The following is a 23,307-nucleotide window of genomic DNA, read 5'->3' on the forward strand; positions in this document are numbered from 1 at the left end:
GACGGCACTACAGTCGTGGCCAAAAAGTTTTGAGAATGACACAATTATTAATTTCACAAAGTCTGCTGCCTCAGTTTGTATGATGGCAATTTGCATATACTCCAGAATGTTATGAAGAGTGATCAGATGAATTGCAATTAATTGCAAAGTCCATCTTTAACATTTAAATGAACTGAATCCCCAAAAAATATTTCCACTGCATTTCAGCCCTTCCACAAATGGACCAGCTGACATCATGTCAGTGATTCTCTCGTTAACACAGGTGTGAGTGTTGATGAGAACAAGGCTGGAGATCACTCTGTCATGTTGATTGAATTTGAATAACAGACTGGAAGCTTCAAAAGGAGAGTAGTGCTTGCAATCATTGTTCTTCCTCTGTCAACCATGGTTACCTGCAATTAATGAAGTGCCGTCATCATTGCTTTGCACAAAAAGGGCTTCACAGGCAAGGATATTGCTGCCAGTAAGATTGCACCTAAATCAACCATTTATCGGATTATCAAGAACTTCAAGGAGAGCGGTTCAATTGTTGTGAAGAAGCCTTCAGGGCGCTCAAGAAAGTCGAGCAAGCACCAGGACCTTCTCCTAAAGTTGATTCAGCTGCGGGATCGGGGCACCACCAGTACAGAGCTTGCTCAGGAATGGCAACAGGCAGGTGTGAGTGCATCTGCACGCACAGTGAGGCAAAGATTTTTTGAGGATATCCTGGTGTCAAGAAGGGCAGCAAAGAAGCCACTTCTCTCCAGGAAAAACATCAGGGACAGACTGATATTCTGCAAAAGGTACAGGGATTGGACTGCTGAAGTCATTTTCTCTGAATCCCTTGTCCGGAGAAGACAACGTGAGCGCTACCATCAGTCCTGTGTCATGCCAACAGTAAAGCATTCTGAGACCATTCATGTGTGGGGTTGCTTCTCAGCCAAGGCAGTGGGCTCACTCACAATTTTGCCTAAGAACACAGCCATGAATAAAGAATGGTACCAGCACATCCTCCGAGCGAAACTTCTCCCAACCATCCAGGAACAGTTTGGTGACAAACAATGCATTTCCCAGCATGATGGAGCACCTTGCCATAAGGTAAAAGTGATAACTAAGTGGGTCCATAACTTTGGGTCCATGGCCAGGAAACTCCCCGGACCTTAATCCCATTGTGAATTTGTGGTCAATCCTCAAGAGGCGGGTGGACAAACAAAAACCCACAAATTCTGACAAACTCCAAGCATTGATTATGCAAGAATGAGCTGCCATCAGTGTGGCCCAGAAGTTAATTAACAGCATGCCAGGGTGGATTGCAGAGGTCTTGAAAAAGCAGGGTCAACACTGCAAATATTGACTCTTTGCATCAACTTCATGTAATTGTCAATAAAAGCCTTTGACACTTGTGAAATGCTTGTAATTATAATTCAGTATTCCATAGTAACATCTGACAAAAATATCTAAAGACACTGAAGCAGCAAACGTTGTGAAAATTAATATTTGTGTCATTGTCAAAACTTTTGGCCACAACTGTACATTGAAAGTCATTGAGCTCTTCAGCAAGCCCATTCTACTGCCAATGTTTGTGTGTGGAGATTGCCTGGTTGTGTGCTCAATTTTATACACCTGTCAGCAACTGTGTTGCTGAAATAGCCAAGTGAAATAGCCAAATCCACTAATTTGAGGGGGTGTCCACATATTTTTGTATACATAGTGCATGATGCACGTAACTCCATTTCTTTACTCTACTTCCTCCTTTTTGTCTGTGTTTCTGTATCTATATTTTAGTATTCAAGCTCTTGATTTTCGATGATATAAAGTGCATTCGGAAATGAACAATACCCCATAATGACAAAGTTTTTACAGTTATTAAAAATGAAAAACAGAATTACCTGATTCACATAAGTATTCAGCCCCCTTGCTATGAGACACGAAATTGAGTGCAGGTGCGTCCTGTTTCCACTGATCACCCTTGAGACGTTTCTACAACTTGCTTAGAGTCCACATGTGGTATTGACTGGACATGATTTGGAAAGGCACACACCTCTCTATACAAGGTCCCACTGTTGACAGTGCATGTCAGAGCAAAAACCAAGCCATAAGGTCGAAGAAATTGTCCGTAGAGCTCTGAGACAGGGTTGTGTCGAGGCACAGATCTGGGGAAGGGTACCAAAACATTTCTGGAGCATTGAAGGTCCCCAAGAAAACAGTGGCCTCCATTATTCTTAAATGGATGAAGTTTGGAATCACAAAGACTTTTCATAGAGCTGTCCACCCGGCTAACTTTGCAATTGGAGGAGACGGGCCTTGGTCAGGGAGTCAACCAAGAACCTGATGGTCACTCTGGCAGAGTTCCAGAGTTCCTATGTGGAGAATGGAGAACCTTCCAGAAGGACAACCATCCCTGCTGTACTCCACCAATCAGGCCTTTATGTTGGAGTGGCCAGACAGAAGCCACTCCTCAGTAAAAAGGCACATGACATCCTGCTTGGTGTATGCCAAAAGGCACCTAAAGGACTCTCAGACCAAGAGAAACAAGCTTCTCTGGTCTGATGAAACCAAGATTGAACTCACATCTGGAGGAAACCTGGAACCATCCCTACGGTGAAGCATGGTAGTGGCAGCATCAGGCTGTGGAGATGCTTTTCAGTGGCAGTGACTGGGAGACTAGTTAGGATAGAGGAAAAGATGAACGGAGCAAAGTAAAGAGAGATCCTTGATGAAAATCTGCTCCAGAGTGCTCAGGACCTCAGACTGGAGCGAATGTTCACCTTCCAACAGGACAACGACCTTAAGCACACAGCCAAGACAATGCAGGAGTGACACGTTTCTGAATGTCCTTGAGTGGCCCAGCCAGAGCCCGGACTTGAACCCAATCTAACATCTCTGGAGAGACCTGAAAATATATTTTCAGCAACGCTCAGCATCCAACCTGACAGAGCTTGAGAGGATCCGCAAAGAAGAATGGGAGAAACTCCCCAAATACAGGTGTGCCGAGCTTGTAGAATCATACCCAAGAAGACTAAAGGCTGTAATCGCTGCCAAAGGTGCTTCAACAAAGTACTGAATAAAGTGTCTGAATACTTATGTAAATGTGACATTGCATTTTTTATGAACATTTTTTAAAACCTGTTTTTACTTTGTCATTATGGGGTGTTGTGTGTAGATTGATGAGGGGGGAAAATGATTTAATCAATTTTAGAATAAGGCTGTAACGTAACCAAATGTGGTAAAAGTCCAGGAGTCTGAATTCTTTCCGAATGTACTTCAGAAAGTATTCACACCACTTGACTTAAAAAATAAATAATGTTACAGCCTGAATTCGAAATGGCCAACATATAATACCCCATAATGTCAAAGTGGAATAATGTTTTTAGACATTTTTACAAGTTAATTAAAAATGAAAATCTGAAATGTCTTGAGTCAATAAGTATTCAACCCCTTTGTTATGGCAAGCCTAAATATGTTCAGGAGTAGAAAGTGTGCTTAACAAGTCAATTAATACGTTTCATGGACTCACAGTCGAGCAATGAATTTCAAGCAGAGATTCAACCACAAAGACCAGGGAGGTTTTCCAATGCCTCACAAAAAAAGGGGACCTATTGGAAGAAAGGTTCAAAAAAGCAGACATTGAATATCCCTGTGAGCATGGTGAACTTATTAATTACTCTTTGGATGGTGTATCAATACGACCAGTCACTAGAAATATGCAGGCGTCCTTCCTCACTCAGTTGCTGGATTGGAAGGATACCTCTCAGGGATTTCAAAATGATTCCAATGGTGGTTGTAAAACAGTTACAGAGTTTAATGGCTGTGATAGTAGAAAACTGAGGATGGATTAACAGTGTTGTAGTTACTCCACAATACTAACCTAAATGACAGAGTGAAAATAAGGAAGCCTTTACAGAATAAAAATATTCCAAAACATGCATTCTTTTTACAATAAGGGACTAAAGTAAATCTGCCAAAAATGTGGCAAATTAATAACTTTATGTCCTGAATACAAAGCATTATGTTTGGGTCAAATCCAACACAACACATCACTGAGTACCATTCTTCATATTTTCAAGTATACTGTAGTGGTGGCTGCATCATGTTATGGGTATGCTTGTAATCATAAAGGACTGGTGAGTTTTTCAGGATAAAAATAAACGGAATGGAGCTAAGCACAGGTTAAATCCTAGAGGAAAACCTGGTTCAGTGGGCATTCCACCAGACACTGGTAGATTAATTTAACTTTCAGCAGAATAATAACCTAAAACACAAGGCCTATTGCACACTGGAGTTGCTTCAACTTGAAAACCTATGGAAGGACTTGAAAATGGCTGTCTAGTAATGATCAACAACCCACATTGACAGAGCTTGAATAATTTTAAAGATAATAATGGGCAAATATTGTACTATCTAGGAGTGTAAGCTCTTAGAGACTCACAGCTGTAATCGCTGCCAAAGGTGATGTATTGACTCAGGATTGTAAATTCTTATGTAAATTAGATATTTCTGTATTTCATTTTCAGTACATTTGCTAAAATTTCTAAAAACATGTTTTCACTTTGTCATTATGAGGTATTGAGTGTAGATGGGTGAGAGAAAAATATATATTTAATCCATTTTGAATTCAGATTGTAACATAACAAAATGTAGAATAAATCAAGGGGTATGAATTATTTATGAAAGTTTTCTACCCGTTCTAGCTAGACTCATAGAAATAGTCATTTTATTTATATAGCTACTCTACACAAGAGCTAAGCTCTAGCAATACCATATATTTAGGTCACTATTATGTATCATTATCTAATTGAAGTGGCCATCAGGACAATTGCACAGAGCAATAATCCATTTACACAACTGGCTTTAGACATGCAGGGTAGTCTGAGGTTAGAGTCCTTAGCTTGGTGTCACAACAGGAGGACTACACTGCCAATGGAGTCAATATGTGGTTAGGTCCACAGCATAAAACAACATTTACCATAACTCTTTGTCCCTCCCAGCAGCCGGCTTTACTCTGTTAGCCTGGCTAGTTTCACAGTAACTGAAAACACTTTCACAGTTTGCCGATGTCAAATCCAATATGACGTATTTGACCCTATTGGGATCTGTATGAGAGGAAATATATGTTTCAGTCCATGATATACTTTAAGTGTGTATTTCTAGGAAGTACCCTGAAGTAGTAGTGGTGTGGGAGAGAATTAAGATAGTGTTGGCTTCAATCTGTGTGTTCAGCAGGACCATGTATCCGAGACAGGAAGTGGCCGTGAGGAACGTTCTCTCAGACTGGGGTAGAATAGAGTAGTGTCTGTCTGGCTGTACTTCCATCTGGCTGTCTCTCTGTCTACTCCCTGTTCACTCCTTTCTCCATCCTTCCCCCTGATTCCAGAAACATGCCCTACTTCCAGACCTGCCATTCTCTCTTTCTCGCTCTCCTTCCTTCCTTCCCGCCCTCTCTTTCCCCATCCCTCCCAGACCAGCCCTCTGGGGAGGTGTGTATGTGGGTCAGAGACGTGACATGACTGGAGTCTTCACAAGTTTCAGACAGACACACCAACTGTCCTAACGGACAGAAAGCTCTATCGATATTCTCCCCCCTCACTTTTCTCACCTCTTGTATCTGTGGCCCCACCCCCCTCATTCTGTTTCAGTGCTCTGCTCGTCTCACATGTCCAGACATTATGGAAGACTGGACAGATTTACCGTCTGCTGGTCTGTCTGCCTCAGAGACCAGAGGAGGCCCCTTAGAGGGTAGAGTCCAGCTCTATAATGTTCCATGCTCTGCAGCCATGTCAAACCCTCTGCCCTTGAGTGATGAACTGGTAGACATGCTCTGTTAGGACTGGTGTTTCTCTGAGTGATGGACTGGTAGACCTGCTCTGTTAGGACCAGTGTTTCCCTGAGTGATGGACTGTTAGCCCTGCTCTGTTAGGACTGGTGTTTCTCTGACTGATGGACTGTTAGACCTGCTCTGTTAGGACTGGTGTTTCTCTGAGTGATGAACTGGTAGACCTGCTCTGTTAGGACTGTTGTTTCTCTGAGTGATGAACTGGTAGACCTGCTCTGTTGGCACTGGTGTTTCTCTGACTGATGGACTGTTAGCCCTGCTCTGTTAGGACTGGTGTTTCTCTGAGTGATGAACTGGTAGATCTGATCTGTTAGGACTGGTGTTTCTCTGACTGATGGACTGTTAGACCTGCTCTGTTAGGACTGGTGTTTCTCTATGTGATGAACTGGTAGACCTGCTCTGTTAGGACTGGTGTTTCTCTGAGTGATGAACTGTTAGCCCTGCTCTGTTAGGACTGGTGTTTCTCTGAGTGATGAACTGTTAGCCCTGCTCTGTTAGGACTGGTGTTTCTCTGAGTGATGAACTGGTAGACCTGCTCTGTTAGGACTGGTGTTTCTCTGAGTGATGAACTGTTAGCCCTGCTCTGTTAGGACTGGTGTTTCTCTGAGTGATGAACTGTTAGCCCTGCTCTGGCTGCCTTAATCGACTTCCGCCTCATCGGCTCCCGTGGAGCAGTTGTTGTGGGTTTAACTGCCTTGCTCAAGGGCAGAACTGAAGATTTTTCCACCTTGCCAGCTCTGGGATTAGACAGCCTCTCTTTCTTTCTTTCTTTCTTTCTTTCTTTCTTTCTTTCTTTCTTTCTTTCTTTCTTTCTTTCTTTCTTTCTTTCTTTCTTTCTTTCTTTCTTTCTTTCTTTCTTTCTTTCTCTCTCTCTCTCTCTCTCTCTCTCTCTCTCTCTCTCTCTCACTCACTCACTCACTCACTCACTCACTCACTCACTCACTCACTCACTCACTCACTCACTCACTCACTCACTCACTCACTCACTCACTCACTCACTCACTCACTCACTCATAGCACACATAGCACACACACTCCCACACACCCCACAGTGGGTGCCTCCTCTTCATAAATATTGAAATAGAGGAAGAGTCAGGGTTCCAGCTGAAAGCACCTTTCATTTTACCTTTCCTTTCAGCCCTGCACAATTGGCCCCCTTTCTCCTCCTCCTCCTCTGTAGCAGAATGTAGTCTCTCTGCAGCGCAGAGTTTTAAGTGTCTCAGAAAACCTTGCTTTATTTTTCAAAACAACCTTATCTCCACAGCCTATTATTTTATGTAAGCTTTACTCTAACATGTCCCAGAAGTGGACTGCTTTTCTGGTATGCATGCTTGACTTGTGTAATGTCAACCTCTCCTCTCCTTCTTCCTCAGATATGACGTCCGTTATGAGAAGGAGGATTTCCTCCTGAGGATCAAGAAGGCATCGGCTGGCGACCAGGGCACCTTCACCTGTGTGGCTGAGAACCGTGTGGGCAAAGTGGAGGTCTCGGCTACCCTCACTATCAGGGGTGAGTATATGCTAACGTAGGAGACAGACAGACACCAGTCCTGTTCCTGGAGCTGTGGTAATAGTCTCAGCAGGGTGAGTCCGTGCAATTGTTATCGCCCCCCTGATGTGAGCCTGGAGCTGGGCTCAGTCCCTCTCTTTCCCAGGGCCCAGACTGAATGATTACACCAGGACCTTCAGCCTCCACACAAAGATGAGCAACTTAACCAGAACCAATTGTGCTACACACCCTGCATCGCTCTCTCCACTGGAATGCTAATAGAACTGGTGCAGTGAGACTCTGGTAGGGTATTTTAAGGGTATTTGTGTTGAAGAGGGTAAGGGCAGGCGAAACTCAGCTTTCTGATTTTGCCTTTGTTTGTTTGTACATAAGCACAGTGTGTCAGTGGTGATGCTATTATGTTTCCACATCTGTGACTGTGCATAAGACAATGTGAACATTGTATTACTATAAAACCCTTCCAACCTAAGATTATGCCAGGTTTATTTCCTTTACCTAAGCCCCATGCCATCACCTGCCATGGTGACTGAACCCCACTCTCCTCATCCGTACCTGCTGGACTTTTGTACCCAACACCATGTCATTCATTTCTGATTTTCATTTATTTTTCTTTCCCTCTCCTCTCCTCCTCTCCTCTCGGTCTTGTGTTTTGTCCTCACCCATCCACACCATTGTTCTTTCACCAGCTCGCCCTGTTGGTAAGTAAGACCTGATCCCATTGTGCATGTATTACTCTCTCTCTCGCTCTCTCTCTCTATCACACAACGATACACACATGCACACACACACACGCAAAGGCACATGCTTAAAAGGGCTCAGTAAATGTTCCTACCCTTGCATACATACACACCGATAAACACAAAACACACATTAACACCTGATTATTTAACATACAGTACTAATTCATGCACATTTAGTTCCTTAGTTTGAACCACCCAACCCTGCCCTCCTTTTAGTTGTGTTGTAAAGTTAGTTGAAAACCCTTTGTTTCTCCAACAGTATCAAGACATAGTAGTTGATATGCAGTAGTTCTGATGTAGAGACTAGAAGGGGAGAATGTGTGTTAAAGCAGCCGTGCTCATGAGTTGGTCTCATTCATGCAGGTTTGCGGCCAGCTGGAACTATGGCTTCTATGGTCTGTTACCTGTAGTAATGGCTCTTAAGAGAGGCAACTAGACAATCACCTGTTGCATGTTCCCTGCAGCCTGTAGCTTGTAGCTGAAACCTGTAGCGCTCCTTGCTTAGTGTGTGTACATGAACATAATTTTCTCTAAATGTGTTCCTGCTGTGCTGTGGTGACAGTTTGACATATCTGACCTTTGACCTTCAGAGGCTCCCCTGTTTGTGGTGCGACCCCGGGACCAGATCGTGGCTGAAGGGCGCACAGCCACCTTCCCCTGTGAGACCAAGGGCAACCCCCAACCCACTGTGTTTTGGCAACGAGATGGGAGCCAGGTAAGAAACCCTTGTTTGAATAACGTGTGTTGAATGTCTGTGTGCTTTCATACATGAGAGTTCCCCTTAGTGTGTTGGCCTCCTCCAATGCACATAAACAAAAATAACCTTCTCCTTGTTTACCTAATTGAGACATGAAGGTTTGGTCCTGATTGGACAGTGGATAGAGCCGTGGAGCGAGAGAGGGCATTCCGGATTCCCGAGCCTGGTGACAGTTACATAATGAAGTGAATCATCAGTCCACTTTGCAGGGCTTTGACCAGCAATTTATTTCACAAGAAATTACATAAATTTTCTGCATTAGTTGTTAGGCATAATGGGATCAGGCTAATGTCCTTCCCTTACCCTCCGTTTGTCTGCTCTCAGGTAGCGGAATGGGAAAAAAATCTAATTGACGCGAAAGAGGCAGAGTCTTCAAGGCTATGTGTGAGCGGCTGTGAGGACTCACTTAACTTCAAGACCGGTAGTGCAGGGCATCATCACTGGCAGGGCTGACTGCGTCTCACCCACAGTGTAAATTACTGACCACTCCGAGCAGATAGAGGACCCCAAACCCTTACTACTGAATTACACACACATTTCTAGGATAAGTGAGTGAATAGGAGGACTAAGGATATAACATCCTAGTTAGTAATGAACATACACTGAGAATGGAAATGGAGTAAAATTGAGCAAGGCTTCAGATGATTGGTTTGACCTGTTGGTGCTTTTTAGTTAATGCAGTCTGCTCTTGCCTTGTACATGTATGGTGCATGGGACTACACTGTTATATAACATTGTATTGCCAAGGTTGTCACTGACAGTAATTATGACTCACAGTACATTTATGATTTACTATTCGCTCATACTATTAAGGTCAACATTTAGGCCTACATTGAATCTCGCCATGTTTTCTATGGAGCAGAGGACTAAACACCATGCTGTTTTTCATAATGAGTCTATGTTATCTCACCAGGATCTGCTGTTCCCCAGCCAGCCAGCGCAGGGAGACAGCCGTGTGTCAGTGGCAGTGAGTGGAGAGCTGACCATCTCCTCCGTACAGCGCTCTGATGCAGGCTTCTACACATGCCAGGCCCTCACTGTGGCCGGCAGCATCCTGGCCAAGGCTCAGCTAGAGGTGGCAGACGGTGAGAGCATATAGAGCATGCCACGCACAAACACATGTGCACACACACACACACACACACACACACCACATACACTAGTAGATGGTGGTCATATCAATGCGCACCTGCAGAGCTATCCTTGCGAACAGAATTGTACACCTTGCCTGAGAACAATGCACAACTAAGTGCAAGCACACACACTTGCTTGACCACATGCACTGAAGGTGCATAAAATGCATCAGAGGCTGACTATTTAATGTTTGGCACTAGTCTTGGCTGAGATGTGCTGAATGCTGTAAGAGCTAATCGGTCAAATGCCTTCATCCATTTCATTAGCATGTCACTGTGGGAAGTTGCACCAGAGAGAGGCCATGAAAGGCCTGCAAAGAGAGAAACTGTTCAAATGAAAACTCCCTGATGGAGAGTCACATGTACACCTCTCTCCTCCTCTCAAAGAGCATCATTATCTTAAGTGCTGAGCTAGTGCCAGTTAGGAGCTGTTTACGCCTCTCTCCCTCTCTATCTCTGTCTCCATCTCTCTCTCTCTTTCTCACTCATTTCCTGGATTCCTCTCACACACATTATTGAATTAACATCTGCTAAAGGATTTTTTGGAAAGAGAACATACCTTGTCATGCGAGTTGGAAAATATGTAAATAGTGTTGCTGTATACAGTACAGGGGATTGAAGGAATGATCAAGTGGTTGAGTGTGAAAAATGCAACAAGAGCTCACGGTTTTACCAATTTGACTTCAGATTCAGACACAGCGTTTTTGACGCCCTGGGTTGCTCAAATCAAGTAAATCAAAATCAAATTGTATTCGTCACATATGCCGAATACAACGGGTGTAGACTTAACCGTGAAATGCTTGCTTACGAGACCAGTGATACAGAATTAAAAAATAATAGTAAAAATAAAAAGAGTAAGACAAGAGGAATAAAATATACAAGAATTAAGCTATATACAGGGAGTACCAGATCAATGTGCAGGGAGGGGAATGAGGTATTTGAGGTAGATATGTACATGAAGGCAGAGTAAAGTGATTAGGCACCAGGATAGATAATAGTAAGACTAAAATAAAGAACAGAGTAGCAACCGCATATGATGAGTATGTCAAATCAAATCAAATTGTATTTGTCACATGCGCTGAATACGACAAGTTTAGACCTTACTTTGAAATGCAAGCCCTTAACCAACAACACAGTTTTAAGAAAAACAAGAATTAGGAAAAAATATTTACTAAATAAAGTAAAGTAAAAAATGAAAGAGCAACAATAAAATAACAATAACGATACAGGGGGTACCGGCACGGAGTCAATCTGCGGGGGTAGTCGAGGTAATTGAGGTAATAAGTACATGTAGGTAAGGGTAAAGTGACTATGCATAGATAATAGATAATAAACAGCAAGTAGCAGCAGCATAAAAAAAGGGGGGTCAATGCAAATAGTCCAGTTACCCATTTAATTAGCTGTTTAGCAGTCTTATGGCTTGAGGGTAGAAGCTGTTCAGAAGTCTTTTGGACCTAGACTTGGCGCTCCGGTACCGATTGCCATGCCATAGCAGAGAGAACAGGGTGGCTGGAGTCTTTGGCAATTTTTAGGGCCTTCCTCTGACACCGCCTGGTATAGAAGTCCTGGATGGCAGGAAGCTTGGCCCCAGTGATGTACAGGGCCATACGGAAGGCCGAGCAGTTGTCATTCCAGGTGGTGATGCAACCAGTCAGGAGGTTCTCGATGGTGCAGCTGTAGAACTTTCTGAGGATCTGAGGACCCATGCCAAATCTTTTCAGTCTCCTGAGGGGGAATAAGTGTTGTCGTTCCCTCTTCACGACTGTCTTGGTGTGCTTGGACCATGATAGTTTGTTGGTGATGTGGACACAAAGGAACTTGAAGCTCTCATCCTGTTCCACTACAGCCCCGTCGATGAGAATGAGGGCGGGCTCTGCCCTCCTTTTCCTGTAGTCCACGATCATCTACTTTGTCTTGATCACATTGTGGGAGACGTTGTTGTGTGTGTTGTGTGTTTATGTTGTGTCGGTATGCATTTGTGTGTTATGTGCATATGTACAGTAGTGTATGTGAATGTGTGTGAGTGGGTCAGTATGGTACAGTGGGGCAAAAAGTATTTAGTCAGTCACCAGTTGTGCAAGTTCTCTTACTTAAAAGATGAGAGAGGCCTGTAATTTTCATCATAGGTACACTTCAACTATGACAGACAAAATGAGAAGAAAAAAAATCCAGAAAATCACATTGTAAGATTTTTAATGAATTTATTTGCAAATTATGGTGGAAAATAAGTATTGGGAGATCTAGCACAATTGGTTGCTGACTAAATACTTGTTTTGCCCCACTGTATATGTTTGAGAGTGTATATAGTGTGTATATTTTGTATTGTGAGTGTGCATAGAGTCAGTACAAGACAGGGTCAGTGCAGAGTAACCATTATCTAACTATTTAGCAGTCTTACGTTTGCCTGATATAGAGGTGCTGGATGGCAGGGAACTCGGTACTGGGCTGTCCGTACCATCCTCTGTAGTGGTTTGCTGTCGAGGGTGGTGCATTTGCCAAATTAAGCGGTGATGCAGCCAGTCAAGATGCTCTCGATGGTGCAGCTGTAGAACTTTTTGCTCAGTATAGTTCCGCTTCAAACTAGGGCTGTGCGGTCACATTATTTCGTCAGCCGGTGGTTGTCAAGCAAATAACTGTCGATCTCATGGTAATAAACACATTTAGCATGTCCTAGTTTCCACACATTGCCTAGTTTCCACAGATGCAGACCTTGGGAACATCTATATTTTAAAAAGGCTAATAAATCCATGTAAAATAGCCAACACATTCACAAAAATCCATTATTTATTTTAGACAGGTCTAAAGAAATCTGATATAAAGAAAATGTCATCTATTTCAGAAGAACAGAATAGCATACTCTGAGTTGTCCTTATGTTAGGTCCTAATCTGGCTATGCCATGTGGCTGTGGGCTACACTAGTTCATTTAGCAGACAAGATTTGGTTAGATTTCCGTGGGATTATTTTATATTGTTTTATAGTATGACAAATATAATTGAATAAAGCTGAATAAAATAGAAAGGATATTTTCTCCAAACTGTTTGAGCGAGTGCGTGCATGTGTCTATTCTGTGTTGAGCGGTAGCAAAGAAATAGGTACTCCTACATGTTTTATTTAGAGTTATCAATGTAACTTTAGGCTGCATGATACGACTCTAATGATGATTTGAAACAAGTCGCTTGAAAGGCATGAGCTCTGCTTTGTTTTTTTGCGCAGGCTGTACACACTTCATCAGTCTCTCATTCACAATTTGACAAGCACTTGACAAGCATTTGACAAGCAGCATTGGACTAGTAACCGGAAGGTTGCAAGCTCAAACCCCCGAGCTGACAAGGTACAAATCTGTCGTTCTGCCCCTGAACAGGCAGTTAACCCACTGTTCCTAGGCCATCATTGAAAATAAAAATGTGTTCTTAACTGACTTGCCTAGTTAAATAAAGGTAAAATAAATTTTAAAAAACTTGATAATGCCTCTAATTTCACGACGGCATCCCCTTTGTGTGGTCTTAATGCACCCTAAAAAAAGTTAATGACTTTTGCGGCCAGTGGACGTTGTTCCCTTCTCCCTGGGTGATATGTGCCCCGAATCACTTCTCACTCACATGGCTCTCCATCACGTGATTGGGACTTTCTCACAGGCTACAAGTGAAGACAGACACATCGGGGACGCAACTGCGTGCGTGCTTGTCCAATTCCGAGGCGCATATTGAAGATATTGGAAGGACTGTCCACATTTACTTTTCGTCAGCCAACAAGATGAGCTGGCCTAACAAACAGCAAAAGCACTAGCCTATGTCAATCTACTATCCCCCATAGTACAAAAGTTTACCTATTCTATTCTGTGCCAGAAATAAATATTCTAACATAGTCTGGTACAGTTGTGGGATGCATTAGATCCTAAATTAATGCATCCACTAGCATAAAAAAACATGTTTTTATGCAATGTTGCTGACGCAACAGATCAGAACATCTAGCTTGACATCTCGTTAACTATTAGGCTATTTCTTCACATTATAAGCACAGCAATGCACACATGGCAGTAGGTTATAAGCGTGAATGTTCCATTAGCGGGAAAACACCATTATCAAAAGTGAGATTATGCATGTAATGCTTAGATTATAAAGGTGCATTTTTGATGGTGAAAAGTATTTCCCCAAACTTGAAACTCACACACTACTTATGTATGCCAGTTATGCTCTAATCTCATTGTAAAGCACATTAATGTGCTTAATTTTAAGAAGTTATTTGGCCACTTTAGTTGTGATACAAATCTTATCAAAACATAGTGGTGGAAAAAGTACCCAATTGTCATGCTTGAGTAAAAGTAAAGATACCTTATTAGAAAATGACTCAAATAAAAGTGAAAGTCAACCAGTAAAACGCTGCTTGATTAAATGTCTGAAAGTATTTGGTTTTAAATATACTTAAGTATCAAAAGTGAATGTAATTGCCAAAATATACTTAATTATCGAAAGTAAAAGTATAAATCATTTCACATACCTTATATTAAGCAACCAGAAGGCACTATTTTCTAGTTTTATATTTATTTACGGATAGCCAGGGGCACACTCCAACACTCAGATTTACAAACCATGCATTTGTGTTTGGGAAGTCTGACAGATCAGAAGTAGAAGGGATGAACAGGGATGTTCTCTTGATAAGTGTATGAATTGGACAATTTTTCTGACCTGCTAGAGCATTCAAAATGTAACAAGAACTTTACCGTGTCAAGGAAAATGTATGGAGTAAAAAGTACATTATTTTCTTTAGAAATGTAGTGAAGTAAAAGTAGTCAAACATTTAAATAGTAAAGTAAAGTAGAGATACCCCACAAAACTACTTCAGTAGAACTTTAAAGTATTTTTACTTAAGTACTTTTACTTAAGTACACCACTGTTTAGGCCTATGGGATAGGCTACATGAGGTGTGCGACTATGATTTGAAAAAGTTGCAAAAAAAGGCATTGTTTCTTGCCTTATGCTTGGCATCATTCACAAGTGATAATATGTCATTCACAAGTGATAGGCTAATATTGTCACCCATCAGACTATTCTTGTAATCTTGTCTTTAAATATACTAAATAATATATTTGTGAAATTTGTTTTGATTTAAAATGGACCATTATCATGCACCTATCTCGAAACAGGGGAATGGGAAAAAATACATGTCATCTATGCACTTAAATAGTGAATGGAGGACGCTTTTCCCGTGGTTCATTTTCATGCCAGCCAGCCACCTATAGATAGGAACATGAGCTCATGGGCTCTCATGAAGTGTTTGATTCAATTTTTGATTACATTTGCATTGATGTCAGTGTGATTACAGGGGCAATAGAGTGCTGAGTACCAGGCAGTACCAGGCAGTTAGCAAGTTTGGTAGGCTACTAATGACCAGCAGCAGCATGATGTGGAATTTGACTGCCTTCATGACTCGTGTCCGCTGGTGTGACGGTAATATGGTCACCGAAACAGCCCTACTTCAAACCTCACATTTTTTTTTTTTTAATTAAGGGTTAAGGTTTTGGGTAGAGTTAAAACATTAAAGCTGCAATGTGTAACTTTTTGGGTGACTTGACAAAATTCACTTAGAAATGTGAGTTATACATATGTAATTCTCATTGCAAGGAGGTCTAAGAAGCGGTAGATATGTTCTATGTGCACTATTTCTATGCTTCCTGTTTTTAAGTTACATTTTTGCATCTTTTACTTTCGTTTTGTACACCAGCTTCAAACATTTGAAAATACAATATTTTTGGTTATAGAACATATATTAACAGCGGTTTAGATGGAACAATGATCACCTACACTATACTTGCTTGTTTGTCACATAAACTGAAATTAGGCGAACTGTTAGAATTTTAGCAACCAGGAAATTGGTAGAGCAATTTCTGCATAGTGCATCTTTAAGTTTAGGCATTCATTCCGAATGGTTACGCTAAGGGTTAAGGTACAAATAAAGTCAAAATTTGTCTCTACAACTGGAATTGAACACGGGACCTTCGGAACTCGGGAGAGGCTATACGGACATACCTAGGGCCCAAATGTATTAGATGTTTGGTGCAGCAAAAGTATAGTGGAGACGAACAGATTCGGTTCAGTAAGTCATCCTATTGAGCCCTTCCCAGCTTGCTAGTTGGTAGATGTAGATGTTGCTAGAAAGATGTTGCTTGCCTGCCAAAGTTGGAACAAGGGAGCATGTTTAGAATAGTTTTTTTTTAATGTAGACATTAATGCCGTAGTTGTAAGTTCTCGTTGAAAATCATTACAATAAATGTGCTTTAGCCTTCACCCTGGCCTGATGTTGGCTACACTATCTAGCTACTTCCCTTATCTTACTGCGGCAAGCAGGATTGAAGGGACACTGCCCTGTGTTGTTGTTGTTACCAGTTTACAGTGCAAACTGTCCCCGTTGTCGTGTCTTTGGCATCATTAAACTGTAGATTAATCTTTATCAAATCTTTACTCTCTGTAATTATTATTATGCATTAAACTGATTAATCATGTAACTGTAATTAACTAGGAAGTCAGGGCACTAAGGAAAATATTCAGATTACAAAGTTATAATTTTCCTAATATAACTTTTTAGATATTTTCATATCGGATCAATAGTCTTCTGATTTATTAATTCTTCTTTACCTCACGTTAGTCTCATTCCAAACATCGTCAATTGTTGGTTATCTGCACAAACCCAGTCTTCAGTATGAGTCATCCATACGTGAGTATAACATTTAAACGTGTTAACCCTCGCAAGGCTGCAGGCCCAGACGGCATCCCCAGCCGCGTTCTCAGAGCATGCGCAGACAGGCTGGCTGGTGTGTTTACGGACATATTCAATCAATCCTTATCCCAGTCTGCTGTTCCCACATGCTTCAAGAGGACCACCATTGTTCTTGTTCCCAAGAAAGCTAAGGTAACTGAGCTAAACGACTACCGCCCCGTAGCACTCACTTCCGTTATCATGAAGTGCTTTAAGAGACTAGTCAAGGACCATATCACCTCCACCCTACCTGACACCCTAGACCCACTCCAATTTGCTTACCGCCCCAACAGGTCTACAGACGACGCAATCGCAACCACACTGCCCTAACCCATCTGGACAAAAGGAATACCTATGTGAGAATGCTGTTCATCGACTACAGCTCAGCATTTAACACCATAGTACCCTCCAAACTCATCATCAAGCTCGAGACCCTGGGTCTCGACCCCGCCCTGTGCAACTGGGTACTGGACTTCCTGACTGGCTGCTCCCAGGTGGTGAGGGTAGGTAACAACATCTCCACCCCGCTGATCCTCAACACTGGGGTCCCACAAGGGTGCGTTCTGAGCCCTCTCCTGTACTCCCTGTTCACCCACGACTGCGTGGCCATGCACGCCTCCAACTCAATCATCAAGTTTGCGGACGACACTACAGTGGGAGGCTTGATTACCAACAACAACGAGAGTGCCTACAGGGAGGAGGTGAGGGCCCTTGGAGTGTGGTGTCAGGAAAATAACCTCACACTCAACGTCAACAAAGCAAAGGAGATGATTGTGGACTTCAGGAAACAGCAGAGGGAGCACCCCCCTATCCACATCGACGGGACAGTAGTGGGGAAGGTAGGAGTCTGAAGATATTCGGCTTGTCACCAAAAGCACTCACAAACTTCTACAGATGCACAATCGAGAGCATCCTGTCGGGCTGTATCACCGCCTGGTACAGCAACTGCTCCGCCCACAACCGTAAGGCTCTCCAGAGGGTAGTGAGGTCTGCTCAACGCAACTACCTGCCCTCCAGGACACCTACACCACCCGATGTCACAGGAAGGCCATAAGATCAAGGACAACAACCACCCGAGCCACTGCCTGTTCACCCCGCTATCATCCAGAAGGCGAGGTCAGTACAGGTGCATCAAAGCAGGGACCGAGAGACTGAAAAACAGCTTCTATCTCAAGGCCATCAGACTGTTAAACAGCCACCACTAACATTGAGTGGCTGCTGCCAACATACTGACTCAACTCCAGCCACTTTAATAATGGAAATTGTGTAAAAAATGTATCACTAGCCACTTTAAACAATGCCACTTAATATAATGTTTAGATACCCTACATTACTCATTCATATGTATATACTGTACTCTATATCATCTCCTGCATCTTGCTATCTTTTTGTAATACATGTATCACTACCCACTTTAAACTATGCCACTTTATGTTTATATACCCTACATTACTCATCTCATATGTATATACTGTACTCTATACCATCTACTGCATCTTGCCTATGCCGTTCTGTACCATCACTCATTCATATATCTTTATGTACCTGTTCTTTGTCCCTTTACACTTGTGTGTATAAGGTAGTAGTTGTGGAATTGTTAGGTTAGATTACTCGTTGGTTATTACTGCATTGTTGGAACTAGAAGCACAAGCATTTCGCTACACTCGCATTACCATCTGCTAACCATGTGTATGTGAATAATAAAATTTGATTTGATATATCAATTGTCTTAAATCATTTATTTATTAACTGACTAAACAGTCACAGAAGTGCACACACAAACAAACAGAGTAAATATGGTTACAAGAAATGATAGGGGAATGTGCCCTAGTGGGCTAAACTGGCATGGTGGCTTGTTAGACAAAAGGGAAGTGGCGGTCAGCTGAGAAGTCACTACAGTGTTGATAATTATAACAATTGAAATGCAAAACCTTTGCACGTGAACGCTCACTCATTCGTGAACAATTGCAATCAATATATATATTTACGCTCAGTGTGTCGTCGGGGTCGCTGTTGAAAATGTTGTTTCTGTTTGAGAGTGTCCGTCCTCTCTCTCTCTCTGTATCGTGGTTAGAATGGATAGTTCAGAGTGACATTCATTCATGTCGTTATAGGATAGATGTTTCGGAGGTTGTCGGTCTTCACGTTCAATGATACCGAATTCCTAGCTGCAGACTAGTAATTCATATCAAAGACTTGTCCTTATTCTGTCGATATCGATAGTCTAAGAGTTTAACCATGTGGGTTAAAAGATTCAGCCATCTACTCAAACCTTGGCCCTCTCGTTATCGAGGTAAGCTGGTCTGCAACCTCTGTCCTCTCGTAATTGAGGGAAACATGGTCTGTTGAGAAATTCTCAAAGTGGGGGTTTTATTCGGGAGAGCAGAAAAAGGCTGTCTCATGACGCCAGTTCCTAACTGTGCTCATGGGCGGTCCTCTGATTTTCCTTCATTAAACAGTCCAAAATCACATTACACAATTTTACAAACAGTATCATCTTCACTCATTCATCTTATACAACAATTAGATGTAAACCTCATATCTGAGGCTATTATATAAACAGCGTTATGGTAATGTGGCCGTATTGTCTATTGTCGTATTGGTTTCTCTGCATTTCTGGTTTAGTGACTGTCCTCTGAGTCTGAAGGAGCTTTGATAGACTTTTAGAGCTCTAGAACCTGGTGCAAATACTCTGTCTGAGCTGAGACTAACAGCACTGATGAGCAGGGGAAGAAGAGACAATATTAAAAGATTGAATACCCCAGAAATGCAGTGGCTTGTTTCTTGTCTGGGGGAGGGGGAGGGGGCTGTGAGGTGCAGCGGTGAGTCAGAGGAGGAAGAGAAGGAGGAAGAGAAGGAAGGTGGGAGGGTGTGAATGTGTTGTGAGGAAGGCAGGGTAATTAGCGCCGTAGGCGAGCCATCGTTATTCTGCACCTTGTAAATAGAGCGCTATGGTGTGATGTGGTACCATTAGCACACACTATCAGAAACCTGCAAACGACCCCCAAAACAGGTACCCCCTATCACAACAGATACATCAAGAAGACCTTGCTTCTCCAATGATAAATTAATTAACGTTTATGGGATCAAAATTGTAATTTAGTATAGCACTAAACTGTAATTCATAGTTTGTGTTTCATTGTTTTCATTGTGATTCCTTGTTTTTCTCCAGCCTTAAAGGACCGCCCCCCGCCCATCATCCGGCAGGGCCCGTCCAACCAGACACAGGCTGTTGGGGGTGTGGCCCTGCTGAGGTGCCAGGCGTCAGGGGACCCGGAGCCCACCGTTACCTGGCTGAAGGACGGCCTCAGTCTGCTGGGAAAGGACCTTCGCATGGCCCTGCTGGAGCCTGGCAGCCTGCAGATCCAAAGCACCAGGGTGGGTTCATAGGACTGATGCTGTACAAACACAATACACACAGTCACAGCAGCAAGCCTCCACACTGTGTTCACTCATGATTGATTTTGCCATGAGTCTGCCAGCCATAGTGACTCCATCTTTTCTCTCTCTGCTTCTCTACTTTCATTGCGTTCTTTTCAATAAACTACCCATTCTTTACAGTTTCTCTCTATTCTCAAAGGCAGGTTGTTAAGGTTTGTGTGTGTGTGTGTGTGTTTGTCGCTCAGTGTGTGTGCGTGCGCACGTGTGTTTATGCGCTTGCCTCTCATATTGCTTGTGAGAGAGAGGAGAGAAAAAAATCCCTTCTGATGTCAGTGAGATGTAATTCAAATGGACAAGTGCAGGCAGGTTGCCTTTAAAGATGAATAGGGGGTATTGATTTTTATAAGTCATTTAAAGCTGTCATTTAGAGCCATTCACCTAGGCAGCATTTAGAGATGCTCTAACCCAAGGACAGTGATTGGGGGGAATGCAAGCATGTAAGGGACAGATCGAAATTGACAAATAACAATATATGTAAAAACACATCCCTCCCTACCTTGTAGGCTTACCCAGTATTGAATCTCTGAATTTCATTAAACATTTTGATGTTTTGTACCAGATGTCTCTTTCCATTCATCAAATTTCCTCTACACAGTTTGGATTGATTGATTGATTGATTGAAAGTTAAAAATATATACGTACAGTGCATTCGGAAAGTATTCAGACACCTTCACTTTTAATTTTTTTTTTACATTACAGCCTTATTCTAAAATTGATTAAATGTTTATTTTCCTCATCATTCTAAACACAATACCGCACGATGACAAAGTGAAAACAGGTTTTTATACATTTTTAGATTTATAAGAAATGTTTATACATTTTTGCAAATGTATTAAAATGAAAAACAGAAATACCTTATTTACATAAGTATTCAGACCCTTTGCGATGAGACTTGACATTGAGCACAGGTGCATCCTGTTTCCATTGATCATCCTTGAGATGTTTCTACAACTTTATTGGAGTCCACCTGTGGTAAATTCAATTGATTGGACATGATTTGGAAAGGTACACTCCTGTCTATATAAGGTCCCAGTTGACAGTGCATGTCAGAGCAAAAACCAAGCCATGAGGTCAAAGGACTTGTCCGTATAGCCCCGAGACAAGACTGAGTCGAGGCACAGGTCTGGGGAAGGGTACCAAAACATTTCTGCAGCATTGAACCATTGGCCTTCATCATTGTTAAATGGAAGAAGTTTGGAACCACCAAGACTCATCTTAGAGCTGTCCGCCCGGCTAAACTGAGTAATCAGGGGAGAAGAGCCTTGGTCAGGGAGGTGACCAAGAACCCGATGGTCACTCTGACAGAGCTCTAGAGTTCCTCTGTGTAAATGGAAGAACCTTCCAGAAGGACAACCATTTCTGCTGCACTCCACCAATCAGGCCTTTATTGTAGAGTGGCCAGATGGAAGGCACTCCTCATCAAAAGGCACATGACAGCCCACGTGGAGTTTGCCAAAAGGACTCTCAGACTATGAGAAACAAGATTCTCTGGTCTGATGAAACCAAGATTGAACTCTTTGGCCTGAATACCAAGTGTTACGTCTGGAGGAAACCTGGCACCGTCCCTTTGTTGAAGCATGGTCTTGGCAGAATCATGCTGTGGGGATGTTTTTCATTGGCAGGGACTGGGAGACAAGTCGGGATCAAGGGAAAGATAAACAGAACAAAGTACTGAGAGATCCATAATAATAACCTGCTCCAGAGCGCTCAGGATCTCAGACTGGGGAGAAAGTTCACATTTTAACAGGACTAAAACCCTAAGCACACAGCCAAGACAACACAGGAGTGGCTTCGGGACAAGTCTCTGAATGTCTTTGAGTGACCCAGCCAGAGCCTGGACTTGATCCAGATCTAGTATCTCTGGAGAGACCTGAAAATAGCTGTGCAGCGACGCTCAGCATCCAACCTGCCAGAGCTTGAGAGGGTCTGCAGAAGAATGAGAGAAACTCCTCAAATACAGGTATGCCAAGCTTGTAGCGTCATCCTCAAGAAGACTCGAGGCTGTAATCGCTACCAAAGGTGCTTCAACAAAGTACTGAGTAAGGAGTCTGAATACTTATGTAAATGTGATATTTCAGTTTTTATTTTTAATACATTTGCAAAACTTTCTAAACACTTGTTTTTGCTTTGTCATTATGGGGTATTGTATGTAGATTGATGAGGGAAAAAATATTTAATCCATTTTAGAATAAGGCTGTAACGTAACAAAATGTGGAAAAAGTCAAGGGGTCTGAATACAGAAATCATGTTTAAAGTGACTGGGATTGCACAATATAGTCAGGGACTTATTTCCATTGTGGTCACTACATTTGCTGCAGCACATGCTGCAGAAATATAAGGACTGAATGCATGCCTAATTTACACTTCTCTATCTGGCTTTTGGGGGTCACCTTATTTTTTAACATTTATTGGATAACGGCACAATCATTTGGGCTTGGGCTCATAACATTATTTAATGTATGACTCATCAGCCTCAGGTAGCATCAGACTTGAATTTTCATGCCGATCAAAGCTCTAATCAAATCCAGACATACATGTATTAATATGCTTTAGAATGGCTCTTCCGGTTTGGGCGGGAAATACCAGATTACCCGGGAGAAAAGTGGTTATTTTCGAGGTGGAACATTTTGTAAAATACCAGGAAAATATTCAAACCTAGTCTGTAGCTTCTTTTTTAGATGTTTGGGGTTGCTGGTGAACCATGATGTGCAGGCATAAACAAAGTGACACTGGACGAGCACACCGTCTTTACGGTGTCTATAGGTTTCCATCTAATTGGCGACAGATTTTCATGTGAATATTCTAAAATATGCATCAAAACAATATGCATATTTCAGGGTTTCCTTTAGAGGAAAATGTGTCGCCTGACAACATGACTGGGAAGCCTTTAATTTACTAGACATTTGAGAAATTTACTGGACATCCATTTGCATTCAGATCCGAATTGGCGGAACCAGCGGCATCAATAAATGAGGGTTATTGGCCAAATGAGCCACATTACGTGTCCCTAAAAACAGCTTATATCAAACATTATTCCTTATGTTTCGATGTGTAGCATATGCAACATTTTGTTATTGGTTTTTAGGCTTCTTTCCTAAAAAAATAATTGTCCACCTCACAATTCAGCTGTCAGAGATTTGAGCACAAAATGCATCAGGGC

General features: G+C 42.3%; 1 protein-coding gene across 5 annotated transcripts in view; it reads left to right on the forward strand.

Annotated features, from left to right (window-relative positions):
- LOC110536823 (roundabout homolog 2) overlaps positions 1-23,307 on the forward strand; it is a 215,354-nt gene that overhangs the window by 157,318 nt on the left and 34,729 nt on the right. For 3 of the 5 annotated variants that reach the window (XM_036937237.1, XM_036937235.1, XM_036937239.1), the window contains exons 6-10: positions 7,186-7,322; positions 8,009-8,020; positions 8,653-8,777; positions 9,733-9,904; positions 19,879-20,084. In XM_036937237.1, the coding sequence (XP_036793132.1) occupies positions 7,186-7,322; positions 8,009-8,020; positions 8,653-8,777; positions 9,733-9,904; positions 19,879-20,084 (652 nt within the window). The remainder of the gene's footprint in view (positions 1-7,185; positions 7,323-8,008; positions 8,021-8,652; positions 8,778-9,732; positions 9,905-19,878; positions 20,085-23,307) is intronic. The other 2 variants (XM_036937238.1, XM_036937236.1) reach the window with 1 other exon arrangement.

This window comes from Oncorhynchus mykiss, chromosome 12 (assembly GCF_013265735.2).
Source record: "Oncorhynchus mykiss isolate Arlee chromosome 12, USDA_OmykA_1.1, whole genome shotgun sequence".
Lineage (NCBI taxonomy): Eukaryota > Metazoa > Chordata > Actinopteri > Salmoniformes > Salmonidae > Oncorhynchus > Oncorhynchus mykiss.